At 36.0% G+C, this 17567-nt stretch overlaps 1 protein-coding gene across 1 annotated transcript; it reads left to right on the plus strand.

Moving 5' to 3' along the window:
• Positions 1-8069: 8069 nt before the first annotated feature.
• On the plus strand, positions 8070-15146 carry LOC113712950 (uncharacterized protein At4g37920-like). The gene is made up of 6 exons (XM_027236605.2): positions 8070-8352; positions 9351-9739; positions 10219-10387; positions 13513-13757; positions 14004-14191; positions 14456-15146. The coding sequence occupies exons 1-6, from the start codon at positions 8202-8204 to the stop codon at positions 14613-14615; spliced, it is 1302 nt and encodes a 433-aa protein (XP_027092406.1). The 5' UTR covers positions 8070-8201; the 3' UTR covers positions 14616-15146.
• The last annotated feature ends 2421 nt before the right edge of the window (positions 15147-17567 follow it).

The raw sequence follows: 17567 nt of genomic DNA on the forward strand, positions 1-17567 counted from the left end.
ATCTCCTCCCTCGAGTCTGCCTTTCATTCTGGTTACCTCCCTCTCCTCTCCTCTCCAAATTTCAGCACCACCACCCGTTGCATATGACATGAAAGCCTTCTCGTCTTCTTTGGCCTTTTTATTTTTTCCTTCTCTTGAATCTCTGCCACCCACTTGCTGGGTCTTTGAGCCACGGGGAGATTCCATCGATTGAGGCAGTGTAATTTGGGGCAAGGAGGTTGGGAGTTTTTGGGAACGGGTTGTTGCCCCTCTCTGTCATCCAGAAGATGCATGTTGAACTTCTCAAATTGATCCTTTTTTTTTTGTCTTGAAAATCACGCCGATAGACGCATTAGAGAACTTAACGACTAAATCTAACAGGATGATCTCAAGTCTTAATTTTATACATTTTAATGGTTAAAACTAAACTTTTAATAGTTGAGTGATCAAAACTCAACGCCAACCGAATAATTTGCTCAAAGCTAATTTATGCGTGCACCCTAGGAATCCAATTTATACATTGACTTTCCATCAGAGGTACTCAAGCTTTCTCCATGATGGAATGTTCCTTTTTTTTTTTTTTTGAAAAATTAATGGAACAGTTCTTAGATAGCAGCAGCACATCTTCCTCATCTTGCAGGATATAAAATAATAAATAACCGACGGTGCATCACCCTCAAGGACACAGTTAGAAATCTTAGCCAAAGTCTACTGCTTCGTGACCTGCGATTGCTTCTGCTACTTCTGCTGTAACTGAGCCATCACCAGTTGATTATTATAACACGACAAATGGTACGAAGTATTGAAGGGCTTTCACCATGTTAATGATAGGAACATGTGACAAATGCTAAGAATACAAAGATGGAAGGCAAGAACTTTACAAAATCTATATTCGTAGTCATTGGTATCCAATCATTAAATAGTACTAATCTTCGAATTGATACCTAACCTTTTAACACTTTCTCCAACGTTTTCCAAGGCTAGTGGTTGAATAGCTGAAGTAAAGTGCCCAAGTAAAACGCAAAAGTAAGCAATTGAAAATGAAAAAGTGAAATTAGATTCCAAGTCAAGACATGTAAACCTACTTAACTACTGGATTTAGCAAATCTATTTTAATTGTGGTAGTGCAAAAATGTCAAATTTTTTTTTTTGAAGGAAACAATATAATGTCAAGTTTCAACTAACTCCTGTGCAAATAAGGCATCATTTCTTTTTCTTGTTTTAACTTGCACAAGGATCAAACTGAATCAGATTCCATGACCCAATTTTTGCTTAATCTAGCACATCCAACAGAATAATAATCACTATTCCTCAAATTTATGCCCCAGAATCTCTTTCAATATTTGGACGAATCTCTGCGCAGACGGCCAACGCACCTGCACTATAGAAGAAGAGCACAAGTCAAACAACAACTACTAACAACTACAATCTGACCAACCAAAGAAACTTCAAGAAACTAGTCTGAAATACTAGTTTCTATTTTGGTTCATTGCTTTAGTTGTGCCCCGAACCATTCTTTTTTCCTCATCATCTCCCTCTTGTTGTGTAGAAGAATGAAGGCTTTGGAAAAACTATGCTCACATTTTTACAAAGTGGCAGCCATTATCTTCTCCATAATACTTCCTCAATCCATAAGATTAACAATCTTGATTATACGTGCTTCCTGGAGCTGGTACAGACGTACAAGCTCCAAGTACAAGTACATGGCAGCAATCAACAAGAAAAGCTCCAAGTTTGTTTACACAAAGGAGTTGAGAAGATTGAGGACAGAGCCACTTATTTGCTCCATCTGCTTATCAGATTTTGTGGAAGGAGAAGAGGGCAGAGAGCTTCTACAATGCAAGCATAGATTTCACAGAAATTGCATAGAGAAATGGCTTCAGGGCTGGCAAGCTACATGCCCACTTTGCAGGCACTTGGTGATACCTAATGAGATTGTTGCAGAATATCAGATATCACAGATTGTGGAAGAAAATAACAGCAGTGAGGAGGAATTAGCTCTTGTTTTCTTGTCTCCCCTGCACCTGCATGGCAGGCATCATCATGGGATTTTCTAGTGAAGTTGATGCATTAAACACAAACAACCACACGCAAGAGTTGCTCCAGTGGTTCAGCGAAAGACTTTTAGAATTTTTTTCTACTATCAAGTTTAGGATTTGATTCAGTATTCGAATTTTGTACCAAAGGATTCCCCAGACAAGGGTTAGAGCATAAATGGTAAAAGCACCTGCTTAGGAATTTATGCACTGGGGGATATGAAGTGTATTGTGCACTGGGGTTATGAAGTGTATTCTGTTCCTCTTTAATCCTCAATGTATCAAAGAGAAATTAGTCACTTTTCCAGAGTTATCGGCCTTATGCTAAGACAATGTGAAAAATGAATAGTTTCGGCTCCAGAGAGGGGACGCTGCCAAGACTTCTGTCACTATCACTCTCACGAGAGTAGCATTTTACGCACCCACTTTAAGAGGAGGGGCAGGAATGGTTGCAAGAAAGTTTATGATCAAGATCGGACAAAAAATATATATATATAAGGTTTAGATTGTATTTTGTACATTTTTTTATATATCGTGTGTGTAGGATTCAAAAAATTTTATTGTATAGTTACACGTTATTGAAATTGAATTACATCGTATGTAATGCAAGTTATATCTTTGTGCAAAATGCACAAAATGGATCGAACTATTTTCCAGACGATCGTTTGGACCTATGTCCCCCATTTGATCCCTTTTTCTTTTCTCTTTTGAAATGTGAGGTGCGTAAGTGTCACTACTCACCAGTACATGATGAATACTCACTAGAGAGGGCTTCGAACTTGCGAAATATGTATGCATCGATTTCCTAGCAGTACTTATGGAAACGGTACCAGAACCAGACAGACATCAAATTCATTGCGTGCATGCTTGATTTTAGTCGAACTTTTAATTCCACCGACAAGGAAGATCGGACGATTCTTGCTCATTTTTATCTATGTGGATGGTTGATCGTCCTACTTTGATTCCACCGACAACGAAATCAGAGCAATGAATAATTGATACACATCTGAATCAGATATTTATTCCACGCACTCAATCCAAGAACAGGGAATTATTTAATATTCAAGTCGAATGGATACATATAAAGCACTAGACCCAAAAATTGTGGTTCTGCTGCTTCTTGCTGATTATATATTTATATATGTTGGACTAAGTGTAATGCTCTTTAGTTAGAGACCACCAGTTTTCAACTGATTTTAGCTTCTAAATCTGAAAAATATGATAGCTTCTGGATCCAATATGATTTTAATCTGCATCAACGTTGCCATGGTTGTGTTGTATTGGAGGAGCCCATGAGGTGGCATTGATTTTTCGCATGCTTAGTTTAGTGGTGTATTTTTTTCTTCATGGTTGAATACGAGAAGGTGCATGTTATTTAGGACATGATCTCTCCAGTAAATTAAATATATAAACAGTGAGAGATAAGAGCATGAGAAATTTTAAGAATCTCATAGCATTAACAATACGAATCTCTGAATTTCAGGCTTTCACTCAGTTCCACCCTAGTACAGCTCAGTATGTCTGAAATAGGATAAGCCGAAAACATACTACTGTTTCCAGACCTATCTATATCAGTGGAAGAGAATAGTCCTGTAATTGGGCTTTCCGTCCGGTGGCTACCATCGAAGCATTAAAACTTAAAACTTAATGGAATGAGAGCCAATGATTCAAATCTTGCTTTCCATCAATTTGTCACAATTAAATGTTGTTTTACTTAAAAAATTCAGACGGATACATAGTGCATTCGTCTGGTCTGATAGTGGTTCAGTCCTATCCGTGTTACTCTTGGATCTTTTCAGGTTCTCCCCCTTCCCCGTAGTATAGAAAATTATTGTATCGATTAAAAAAAAAAAAGAACAAGAAAGTTTTCTTTGTGGTCAGTTTAATTGTCATACAACCGGACAGGATTTTCCAAATATAAACCCAAATTAAGAACTGAATAGGAGTTAGGTGACCAACGCGATAACTTTTAGGGAAGAGAAATACACAAAAGGATCCACAAATTAGGGTGTAGAAATTGTATATATTTTAGGGATAAAGATAGAGGAAAATGGTAAGACATAAAAATAAGCAATGAAATTGAAGTCTGAAATCTGAATTCTGAATCCATTAACTTATTGAATTGTTAAGTATTAAATCTAATACATTTGAGTACATATCACATTCAATGATAAGTAAATAGTTTAGCACTTAATTTTGGGAGCAAGTTTTACCTAGGAAATTCAGTGCCACTTAATTAATTTAGATGTTCAATTTTTTGTTATCAACCGATTTGAATATACTAAAATCTGAATCCATTAAATTTAAATGTTAAATTAGATTATTAAACAGGGTCTAAGAGTAATTTGCAACTCTCTGGATTATAGCATCTACCATCGCTCTCTCTCTCTCTCTCTCTATATATATATATATACACACACACACTTTTTTGGAAATAAAACATCTCAGACGTGAAAATCATAAAACTTTGGTACACATATATATCAATCAACCGCCCTTCCAAGGCAGCCGAACTGGTCTCACTAAGAGTTAGTACACCCGAGACCCAGTGATCGAGCCTTGTCACAAAAACAGGGAATAACCCAACAACTCGAATAAGGGTTGGGATTTGAAGTGGGATCAGGTCTTTTTTTTTGACAAAAAATATATGTATATATATATACACATCAATCAATCAATCAATCAAGGAAATGGCCTAAATTAGCTATTGGACTCCTGACCAATTTGATCAATAATGAACATAGACGAAATTCTTGCACCATTTTTTTATAACAGACTACAAATATACACACATACCTCTCATCATCAGACGTAAGTACAAAGATGCATACGAGGTCTTTATCACATTAACATACATGTTCATATATGCATGTATGTCCCTTATTATCATAGGCAACGCCAATAATATACCATGAGAAATTCACACTCGAGTCTTGAAAAGATGTCTTGGTTTGGACTCTGGAGTCTTTAAATACTTGTCTCAAATAGTCAATCGGCAGCTGACAAGACTACAGTCTTGCTGTATCAGGATGCTCATCCCGAAACTAACTGTGCCTTTGAAGAGTTAGCCACCGAGTGAAATACTACATATGGTGCAGGTCACAGGTTTAAATTTTATAATTACAATAAAATTTAAATCATGTGCAGCAATACAGTCTTTTGGTCTAAAGGCAGTAACCTATCTCTTTTAACCCGGATAAGGGGCAGGGACGGTCATGTCCCTGCACAGTTCATGGTCAGGATTTGGTCATAAAAAATTGTATAATCTAAATCACGTATTGTATCTCGATTTTCACAATATATGTGGAGTTCACAAAATTTTATTTTGAAATTACACGTTATGTAAACAAAATTACACCGTATGTAAACAAAGTTACATGGCGTGCAAAATGCACAAAACCACCAATAACGGTTGCACCTGTCCGTGGTCCCTTTTCCTTTGCTTGTGGGCACTAAGAGGGATCCATTTCTCCAAGCGGGTAGAGTCCTGAAAACTAAGGCCTTGCTTGGATTGCAACTTTCCGTCGGAAAATTACGTTGTTTTCCGTGATCACATTTCCCTATCACCTTTTTCCCTCACATACATCAAATCGCTACAGTAATTTTTCCATGAAAAATGACGGAAAATGCAATCCAAACACAACCTAAATCTTTTGCACGTTTTTACTTCACATTTCAATTAAAACTCAATACCTGCAGAAAATTTTAGAGGTAAATAGCCCTATTATACATGTAGGAGAGGTGGATGAGTTGGGTTTAATTAATTGCTGGTTCTTGAAGTTCTATGTCACAGAGAACGAAAAACATGGCCATGTTTGGCAAGTAAGTTTTTGGCCAAATTTGTCTGCTATAAGTTTTTTAACAACTTTAACTACAATAATCTCAAAAAAAATTTCAAAGTTTTTAAACTATACATTTCAAAATATTCAAAAAATTTTCATACAATTTTTACAGTAAAGTTTTAGACAAATACCCAAAAAACTCACTTATCCATAGCACCGTCTTGAACAGACGCAAGATGCTTATCATTTGTTTGTTTTAACTCACAGATAGAATCCAACATTTGAACTCAACCAGATTCCATGACAACTATTTTTCCCTTGTAATTATGCGTGCCAATAAATATTTAAATTCTCATTAACATATCATTGTTCAGAATTCTTGCTCTATCATAACACCATCTTTTGCAATTGGCAACCTTACAAGTCTATCCCATCAGATGACAAACTTGTCAACAACTACTTACTACTAGTAGTTGACTTCTTGAAGCTGATCTCTCCTGAATCCAAAGGAAATGAAGGAAAGTTTAATATCAACATTATGGAACAGTTGAAAAGTGCAACTTAAATGTGTGTTGTTGACTGATAATGCCATAAGGTGACATCTTGAAAGTTGAAATCAAAATAATTAACCGCTCCATCTTCTTTCAGTTGACAAGCAAGTTGAATTAAATGTCAAAGCTGATCCACAGAAGCAACCATTCATGAATAATCAAGTAGCAGGGATAATCAAATTCTTGAGAAAATTGTTGACTCTGAGTTTAGTTCATTTCAAAGTATCTATATGGGAAAAAGACTTTCCTGCCTAGAACTTCTTCAAATATCTCCATGATCGTTTAACAGCGCAGCGGAAGATGTGACGACTGTTTCCCAAACCAATTAACCATCATAGAACAAGAGAACGGCCGTGGACATAGACGAACAGTAGGAGGCAAACTTCTTGGAGAGTAAATCCACACGGCTGATCAGAGGAAAGCACGGGATCAAGCCCTTGAGTAGACCAAGAAAACGAAATTCTAAACAGGTTCCATATATCCAGGAAGCCAACTCTATTTTCTAACTTATTACCAAATGAAAAATATGATCCTATAGTTACTAAAGTTCAAAAAAGGCTTAATTTAAGAAAAATAACTAAAATTAAAAACAACTACCTGCATGCAGCATTTCATTTCCAATCGCAATCTTTGTCAATGAAATTAGAATGAAGATGCGAATGAGCAAGCTCCTTCGTGAGTTCGGATTGCTCTTCTTTATCCTATTTTTAGCTATACATATATAGTATTTACAGCCTGTAATTCCTTTCGGTTATCTATTTAAATCGTTCTTGCTTCTTGTTAAAGTTGAAAGCAAAATGAATAATAACCAGTAATTGTATACGTTAAAATAGATTTACAATAGCTTGTTTATCTTGAGGACAAATTTCACGAGATCAAGAGGTGAATTAGTTTAGAGTGTATATGTAGGATTATAAAATTTAACCAGCAGTGACCACCAAACTGACTGTATCAATCAAATTAGAATCAACCATCCAAATCATATCTCCTTTGGCATTTTCTCTTAAATTTCTTATTATAATGTTGGAAGTGGTGGCACATGCACAATACAATGCAAACTGAAATGTCACCGAGGATTAAAGTTGGGGAAAGCCTTTCTTTGAAGAGTTAACTATGGGGCTAAATTGAGACATTTCCAGTTTGGGGCTAATTGAAATTTTTGGCTATCTTGGAAAGCCATAGACGAAATGATTTTTATCTGAGGGTTTTGTACAGAAAAAAAAAATAACAAACAAAAAATTAAGAAGGGAACAAAATAAAAAAAAAAGGAAGAAAAGGAAGAAGAAGAAAAGAGAAACTCAAGTATCTAGAAGCAAGCCGCCCAGTGGTCACTCCCAAGCCTTCTTAGGTTTGGTGGATCGGGAGGTCAAGAGTTCGAATCCTACCTTCCATCAAAAAATTTGTCACAATATGTGACGATTTTCATTGGTCATTTTCGATGGAATTTTTACTCACATCGCATTCTGCCCAACTCACATTGATCACTTTGCTCAAGCTTATTGAGTCAAACGATTAGTAGTTTCATTAGTAATTTCTATAGTTTCTCTGGTCGAAGTTACTTAGGTCATTAGGTCTCTGGTTTAAGTGAATCCAATTCACTTCAGGTCTTCTAGTTTTGTATGGCTATACATATCCCAAGTAAGAGACCTTCAAAGGGAGTTGCGAGGGTGAGTTGTGAGGAAAAGTATCTAGAAGCAAAACGACATCCTCATCATCAAAACAGCGTCGTATCCCCTGTTTCCACTTCTGCATCAAACCGAAGAGCAAAGCTACTAGAAGAAATTCCCAGAAGTAATACAAGAAAAAGAAGCGAAGTCCTACTGAAATCCTGAAGTGGGAGATAACACTCAGCCATGGAGTTGGCATCAACATCTGCATCTCTGGGAACTTATATCGTCTTCCCGAAGCCACAACTCTCTTTCACTTCAAGAACCCTCTACCCATCTTTATTTTCCGTCAGAAATTCATTCTCAAAGTCACTATATTTGGCTTCAAAATCCCAGGGTAATTAAAAAACGGAACTTTAACTTTAGTTTTCCTTTTCTTTTATGTCTTTAACTCTCTTTTGATTCTCCCACAAATTATCCAAAATAATTAAAAAAGAATGACATAGTTTAGTGCTAGTTATTGCAAGTTTAGCTTTTTCCGCCCTTTTCTCCCCATTGTAGATAGTATTTTGTTTTGGTCAAGCTAAAAATATCTTCTATTTCTCTTAATAAGCATATGTTACTGCTTAAAGCTTGAATAGTCGGGACTTCTGTTCTATTTTTTTTTGGTATAAATGTGGTTTGATTTTTTGAGAGCTGGGTTTTGGTTGGAATGTGAAATGCTACATTTTTGTTAGCGCTCTGCAAATTTTTAATAGATTATGTGGTGATAATTGGCCCTCATGGTCAACTGTTAGTTATCCCGACTAGGATATGGGTTTGATGACTGGCTTTGTAACTATACATTGACATGTTCAGTAAAACCATTTTCTTGTTATCACAAGGACTAATCTCGAATTTGATATTTTTGTCATGATTTTTTATTGATGAACTTTACTAGTGGAGCTTTTATGTGCTTATTCAGATTTTCAAGTTACTTTATTCTATACCATGAGCTGTGATGGTTTTTTATTTCCTTAACTCATTTAGAAAACAATCAAGTTTGAGCTTTGAAATGATTACTTAAAGGTAACCCGAGTTGCTCTCCCCCCCCCCCCCCCCCCACAAACAACAAAAAAAAACCACCACAAAAAACGAAAATGATTACTTTACTCACGAAATATTGTTCAAAATTTAAAGAAAAAGTCAAATTTCTGTCTTTATGTTTATATAGCAAGAAATTTCAAATCTTCGTCCTGGTGGCAGACTTCAATATTTTGCTCTGGTCAAATAGTTGCATGTTGATTAGAAAGTTCATTTTTATGGCTGTCTTTGATGAGAGACCATTGAATCCATGTTTTTCAATATGAATCCTCCCCCTTTGGCTAATAGTTTCTTACTTGCCACTTGGTACAGTCAGACTACACGAGTTTTTTCATGCAGCCGCTGTTGGCAATACATCTAGAGTACCATATGATTCTGTGGAAGAGCATATGACAACTGCTAAACACTCTGGCCTTAAAGCTAGTAATGGGATTACCACAAGCAAAGAAGAAGAGACTGACAAGAAGGATGCTGCAAAAAGTTTGGATGATCAAAAAATGACCAGAGTTTGTGACAAGCTGATTGAAGTTTTCATGGTTGACAAGCCCACTCCAACTGACTGGCGAAGGCTACTAGCTTTTAGCAGAGAATGGGACAGTATCCGACCTCATTTCTATCAGCGATGTCAGGATAGAGCTGACACTGAAAATGATCCTGGCATGAAGCACAAGCTACTCAGACTTGCGAGAAAGCTCAAAGAGGTAGTGCTTTTCCTTTTACATGAAGTTGGTATAGAAGGCTCATAATGCTTGTTTCATTCGATTTCTGTGTATCAAAATGGATTGTCTCCAGTAGGAAGATATTCCGATCAGTGGCTTCTGGAACAATGTAGATACTCTTATAGTCTTATTTGCTGCTCGAATTCTATGAAACTACTCTGAAGGTTCTGTTTAAGTTCAAAATTTTTCAGAGGATATTGTTTAAGCTCTTTCATGAGCCTGGTTTTAGTTTCTGCTCAGATTGACCTTTCTGCATGAGTGAATTTCGCTCATATCTTCTCTTTGGTTGGAACACTTCTGTAAGTACTGAGAGGATTTAGTGGATAGGTGATTTTTATGGTCTTAGATATCATGGACCTGTTTTTATTGTTAATGGTTTTCTATCTTATGCTATATAAAGCTTTTGGAGCATATGATGTTTTCGCTAGTATGGAAATTGACTGGGGAATTCTGCTGCCTAGGTTGATGAAGATGTTCAAAGGCATGAGGAACTACTCAAAGTGATCAGAAAATCACCATCTGAGATCAGTGAAATAGTTGCAAAGCGTCGTAAAGATTTTACACAGGAATTCTTCGTTCATCTTCATGCTGTGGCGGAATCTTATTATGACAATCCGACTGAACAAAATGGTTAGATTGATGCCCCTTTATTTCCATCTTGAACCTTCACTTCCACTTTATTCTGTCATATGGCATTAGTTATAATCATTTTCAAAGGAACATTGTAATGTTGGTGCTCATTTTGAATAAAAACACGTTGGCTTCCTCTTCTAAGCATATATTTAATCAGAATATTAAGTGAAATTGAGTGAATTCTTGCGAAACTGTCAAATTAGAAATTAATCCTTGTTGAGATTAGTATTGCTGCATTGATCTTGGTCATGGAGTGCTAATAAGTGTTGTTCTTGCTTATGATTGTTGAAGAAACCAGGCTTGTGGCTAAAGCTGAAACTTTCAATATTTGTGAAAACTAAGAAAAATGGAGAGAAAATACTTTTCTTCATCTTATTAGGACTACACAATATACATATATATATACACAAGTGTAACCTAATTTAGATCCTAAAATCATGTTAATCTAAATCAATCTACTACCTAATTAATACATGATACTATAATCATATGATACCTAATTAATACATGATACTATAATCATATATTTCTTAATATTAGATCACATATCTTCAACACTCCCCCTCAAGCTGGAGCATAGATGTTGCTCATGCCCAGCTTGTTACAAAGGTAATCTACTCGAACTCCATGTAGAGCCTTCGTAAAGAGATCTCCCAATTATTCTCCAGTCCTTACAAATCCTGTAGAAATCAAGCCCTGCTGTATTTTCTCACGAACAAAATAACAATCTATTTCGATGTGTTTTGTTCGCTCATGAAATACGGGATTGGATGCAATATGAAGAGCCGCTTGATTATCACACCACAATTTTGCAGGCATTGAGGTTTTGAGACCTACTTCAGTTAGAAGTTGATTTATCCACATGATTTCACATGTCGACTGTGCCATAGCTCTATATTCTGACTCTGTATTTGATCGCGAGACAACATTCTGCTTCTTACTCTTCCATGAGATCAGGTTTCCTCCAACAAAGACACAAAATCCAGTTGTGGATCTTCGATCTGCCTTGGATCCTGCCCAATCAGCATATGAAAAACACTCAATCCTAGTATGACCATGATTTTTATACAGAATACCACGTCCAGGAGCTCCTTTTAAATAACACAAAATTTGTTCTACAGCTGCCCAATGAGTAACAGTAGGATTAGACATATATTGACTAACAACACTAACTGAATACGCGATATCTGGACGAGTCACTGTAAGATAATTCAACTTTCCAACCAATCTTCTATACCTCCAGGATTTTCTAACAATTCACCTTCTTTTGTGAGCTGCAAGTTAGGGATCATTGGGGTACTAGCTGGTTTAGCCCCTAATTTTCCTGTTTCAGATAGTAAGTCAAGAACATATTTTCTTTGGGACAGGAATATCCCCTTCCTACTCTTTGCTACCTCAATACCCAAAAAATACTTTAATAGTCCCAAATCCTTTGTCTGAAATTGACTATGGAGAAAAGTTTTAAGAGATGAAATACCTGCAGCATCATTCCCAGTGATAACAATATCATCCACATATACTACCAACAAAATAATACCATCTTCAGACTGTTTGTAGAAAACAGAGTGATCAGATTTGCTTTTCTGCATCCCAAACCTTTCAACTGCTAGACTAAATTTTTCAAACCAAGCACGAGGACTTTGTTTCAGTCCATACAAGGACTTCCGAAGATGACAAACCTTCCCAGACTCCCCCTGAGCAACAAACCCTGGTGGTTGCTCCATATAAACTTCCTCTTGGAGGTCTCCATGAAGAAAGGCATTCTTGATATCTAGTTGATGCAAAGGCCAATTATGAGTGGCTGCCATAGAAATGAATAACCTGACAGATGTTAACTTGGCAACAGGGGAAAAAGTGTCAGAATAATCCTCTCCATAGATTTGAGCATAGCCTTTGGCAACAAGGCGAGCTTTTAACTGAGCAACCGACCCATCAGGATTGAATTTAACTGCAAAAACCCACTAACTCCCAATGGCCTTCTTCCCTGCAGGTAAATTTACTAAGTTCCAAGTATCATTACCATCTAGAGCATTCATCTCCTTTATCATAGCATTGCGCCATCCGGGATGGGATAGGGCTTCATGAACAGTTTTAGGAAGGGAGATAGAATCAATAGATGTAATAAAGGAACAATCTAGCATCTTCCCTTAGCCATGTCTATCTTGAACCATCTTTTGGAGGATCATCAGTCAGATGATTGTCTTTATCAATGCTTCGCAGATAAAGACGAACCGTTTTGCTCCAATCAAGATAGTTAGAATTGTTGAGTTTGTGGTCTGTGATTTTAGACATCACAGGAACCACATCAGACATAACGACAGATTTCGTTTCTGCTATGGGTTCAGAATTAATAGAATAAAAACAAAAAAAAGAACAGATCTGAACTCTTTAAAACAAGAGTGAAGAATAGAACAGAGATGTGTCCTATACAGAACCAGATGAACCGAATGATGATTACTGAATTTTCTGGCAGCGGACAGAGACTCTAACCTTGATGGTAGGGCTCTGATATCATGAAAACTAAGAAAAATTGAGAGAAAATACTTTTTTTCATCTTATTAGGACTACACAATATACATATATATATACACAAGTGTAACCTAATTTAGATCCTAAAATCATGCTAATCTAAATCAATCTACTACCTAATTAATACATAATACTATAATCATATGATACCTAATTAATACATGATACTATAATCATATCTTTCCTAATATTAGATCACATATCTTCAACAATTTGCATTGACAACGTGGTAACAAATGCCACATACATGATACTATAATCATATCTTTTCTAATATTAGATCACATATCTTCAACAATTTGCATTGACAACGTGGTAACAAATGCCACTCTTGCCTAAAGTCGTTTTCACTTTTTTCCAACTTAGGTTAAGAGTAACTTTGCAGTCTGAAATCCAAAGTACTGGTGCTGCATTTGCAGCAGTCATGTTCTATTACCTAGATCTTTGCACCAAAGTTGCTGTTGGTTGTTCAAACTCATTGATATTTTGCCCCACATTTAAATCTTGTGATGGTGTCAGAGACCATCGGACAAGTTGTTTTATTTAGATAGTATAGTTGTCTCAATAACATGTCCGTTTTGGTGTATGTTTAGCTGTGGCTAAGCTTGGGAATATGTGCTTGGCTGCTGTGCAAACTTATGATACTGCTACAGAAAGTATAGAGGCTCTAAATGCTGCAGAGCTGAAATTTCAAGATATAATCAATTCTCCCTCAGTAGATGCTGCTTGCAGGAAGATTGATAGTTTGGCTGAGAAAAATCAACTTGATTCTGCTTTGGTTCTGATGATCACAAAAGCTTGGTCCGCTGCAAAAGAATCAACCATGACAAAAGATGAGGTTGGAATCTATTGATTGTCTTAGGTGTCTGTCTCTTTTTATTTATCCATTTCCTGTTGATTGGAGAGGAAAAAAAGTGCTTTTAAATTGCTCAGAGCTTGGTTATGACGTTGTTTTGACTTTTTGGTGCATCTGAATTTTCAAGAATATAAGTTTATTTTTCTCCTTAGTTTCTATCTTCTACCAGGTTGCTTGCTGTAGGCCAGATCTGTTAGTTGATGATTTCAAGTTCTCAATTTTCTTCAGGTGAAAGATGTACTGTATCATTTGTATATGACAGCACGGGGCAATCTTCAGAGGCTTGTGCCGAAAGAAATCAGGATACTGAAGTATCTTCTTACAATTGAAGATCCTGAGGAGCGCATGAGTGCTTTAAAAGATGCTTTTACTCCGGGAGAAGAACTTGAAGGAAAGGATGTTGACTGCCTTTATACGTGAGTCTAATAAGCTTAACCCTTGAAGTGGTCATATAAGGTGCAAGCATGCGTTAACTACTAAAGCCAATGGGCATGGCAGATTTACTGCCCTTTCATTACTTTTTAAAATTTTAAAATATGCACATATGTTCTGGTATTCGTTTGGCTGGTGTTGCATGCATGACTAGATTATTAGGGTGTACAGTTCCTTAGCTGGTTTTCTTTTTCCTTCTCATTTTGTCATTCCGTAACTTATGCAAATTTCTATTACTTGTCTTACAGGACACCAGAGCAGCTCCACACCTGGATTAGGACTGTGGTAGATGCATATCATTTCAGCAGAGAAGGCACGCTTATAAGGGAAGCTAGAGACCTGATGAGCCCAAAAATAATCCAAAAGCTAGAAGAGTTGAAGAAGCTAGTCCAGGACAAATTCTTGTAAGAATCACTCGCTTATAAAGAGTTGTCTCTATGGTTTGAATGGGGATCAATATGTCTAATAGGAGCTTTGAGATCTATGAGAATGAGAGCCAAGATGTCAATCCTTTGTTATGTTACCGACCTGCTTAGTCAACTATCAGTGGTCCGTCCACAACTTAAGAAATGTGGCCGCGATGGTCAATGATACCACTTCTCCATGAAGTTGGGCATAGCTTCATGTTTTTGACTGCAGCTTATGAACCTCATTTGCATGATACAGTCAGGATGGCATTTTGCTTCAGCTATTTCGGGTTTCAAAGCAAGAAGCAGGATTATGTCTGAAAGGTGGTACTTCGTATGCTCTTTCTGCAGTTGTATACAAATTATATGTAGAATAGCTCCAATTTTTCCATGTTTGAACGTTGTTTATAGAGTCAATAGATCGCATAGGCATCATTTGCTCCAAAATATACAGTTGACGGCTCCTTCCCTTTGGCTGTCCTACGTTTTTTTCTGCCATCTTTAATAGCAGAATAATACGGGCTTGCGTTCATATCTTCTGAGAAATTTCTTGCATGTATTTGTCCAGTCCGGAGTACGGAGCATTCTAAGAGTAGTGTTTTGCAATGGGAAAAAGGAAAAATGATTCTCTCTTGGATTCCTTAGAAACCATTATTGAATTCCATGGTCTTGGACGGTGTGCTGAGCTGAGACCCTGGCGGCTATAATTAGTGGGGAATTAAGACTAAGATTGAGCTGCCGGTTAGGGGGATAAGAGTGGAAGACCAGACCAAAAACTTCAGAATTCTATTGACAGCTTGCTTGTACGCTTGAGGAGCAAAACAATTTGGTACTTGTTACAAAAATATTGAACAAGCAAAAGAAAGGGTTGAATGCTTTTGCTCAGAGAGCAGAACCTTTGGCTGCGAATTGAGTAATGAATCGATAATATTATTCATGCTGTGTCTTTATCATCATATTATTCATGTTCGTAATGTTTTTTTTGTTTCCCCAAATTCCAGGAACGTTGTATCTCTCCACGTTTTACATGTACAATAATGTTTCCAATGTGGTCAGGTGATTGCAGTTTTCGCCTTTGCTTGTTTGTCCGGTTCTGATGCATCTGTGCAGGTTATCAACTCACACGTAACTTCACCCTCCCTGGTAGCCCACACGCATAACCACGTACAAAAGCGTGGAAAAAGTTGCCGGCTTTTGAAGTGTCTTCGCAGAGTCCATTTATCGAAACACTCATACAAAAAACTGTGAGTTATGAAAGGGATTAAAAATTAGGGTTAATAACATTTTATCCCCTTAAAGAATACCCCATTTCTCAGTTTACCCCCTAACCTTTAATTTTGTTCACTTAACCCCCTTTAGGACAAAATTGCCCTTGCATTATTTTGACTTTTCATTTACCTTATTTTCCTTTCTTTTATTTCTTTTTCTCTTTCTTCTTTATTTAATTCTTCCTTTTTCCCACAAAAATCTTCACCTTAATGATTGAAATTAAAAAAGAGGAATTGTAGAGATCTATCTTTTCCTTAAATGATTAAAAAAAATTCAAATCACTTTCCTAAAATACAATTTTTTTTAGCCTTTCAATTCTTTTAATTTTGGGTTTTCCTCTTTCCTTTCTAGTTTCTCATTTTATTCCCAAGAAAATATCTTAAGATGAAATTGTGACCTGATTAATAATTATCAATTGAAATTTGTGACACGTGACATCATACAGAAAATCAAAATTAGTTTTTGATGTCTTTTAAACTTTCGCCCAAAAATATGCGATTACAAACTCAAAACAAAAATTTTTGTGGAAATCGAATTTTCTATTGGGAAGGATGATAGAGAGAAGAAAGAGAAAAAGAAATAAAAGAAAGGAAAACAATTTCATCTTATGATATTTTCTTGAGAATAAAATGAGAAACTAGAAAGGAAAGAGGAAAACCCAAAATTAAAAGAATTGAAAGGCTAAAAAAATTGTATTTTAGAAAAGTGGTTTGAATTTTTTTTGATCATTTAAGAAGAAGATAGATCTTTGTAATTCATCTTTTTTAATTTCAATCATTAAGGTGAAGATTTTTGTGGGAAAGAGGAAGAATTAAATAAAGAAGAAAGAGAAAAAAAAAATAAAAGAAAGGAAAATAAGGTAAATGAAAAGTCAAAATAATGCAAGGGCAATTTTGTCCTAAAGGGGGTTAAGTGAGCAAAATTAAAGGTTAGGGGGTAAACTGAGAAATGGGGTATTCTTTAAGGGGATAAAATGTGATTAACCCTAAAAATTATGGCAACAACCGACGATGAAAGTAACTAACGTAGAGCTGGTCCTGATTTTGATCTGACAATTGCCAACCTTTACATTGGATTAAGGGCCTTTACAATTGTTAATGCCAATTGTACCATGCAATATTAGATGTTACATAAAACCACAAATATAAATACTAGTAAAATAATTGTTGGGTATAATTTTCAACAGGTGAGAAATTTTTTTATGCTTTTGCACGTCAGTATATACATTTTTTTTTTTTACTAGTGTCTATAATATATGTATAATTATAGGTACAATTGTCACTAAGATCCTTGACATAAGGTGCAAGAATGATTTCTGGCTAGCCTAGGAACTTAAGGGCCTTTTAATGTTTTAGCAAAATGTTGTACTATAATTCAACCCTTTCAAAGTAGGGACGTAAACGAGTTTAATTAAGTCAAACACTCTAATGTTTAAATTTGTTTGATAATTTTGACGAGTTTGAAATTTTACTTAAAATTGACTTGTTTATTTACTAAATCGAGTTTGAACGATTTTTTTTTTTTATCGATTTTAAATGTTATTGAATATAAATCGCTGTTCAAGATTGATATGACCAATTCGTGAACCAAATTCGAATAAATTCTTATCAAATTGAATTTGATTTTACTATCGAGTAATTTGATTCATTTTTCGGCTCACTATGTTAGGTTTCTTCCCACTTAT

The sequence above is a fragment of the Coffea arabica genome, chromosome 10e, assembly GCF_036785885.1.
Source record: "Coffea arabica cultivar ET-39 chromosome 10e, Coffea Arabica ET-39 HiFi, whole genome shotgun sequence".
NCBI lineage: Eukaryota > Viridiplantae > Streptophyta > Magnoliopsida > Gentianales > Rubiaceae > Coffea > Coffea arabica.

Excerpts from the sequence above, each read along its gene's own strand:
- LOC113712950 (XM_027236605.2), top strand. The coding sequence starts at position 8,202 with ATGGAGTTGGCATCAACATCTGCATCTCTGGGAACTTATATCGTCTTC. Across the intron at positions 10,388-13,512 it reads CAATCCGACTGAACAAAATG|CTGTGGCTAAGCTTGGGAAT; the intron begins GTTAGATTGATG and ends GTGTATGTTTAG. Across the intron at positions 13,758-14,003 it reads CAACCATGACAAAAGATGAG|GTGAAAGATGTACTGTATCA; the intron begins GTTGGAATCTAT and ends AATTTTCTTCAG.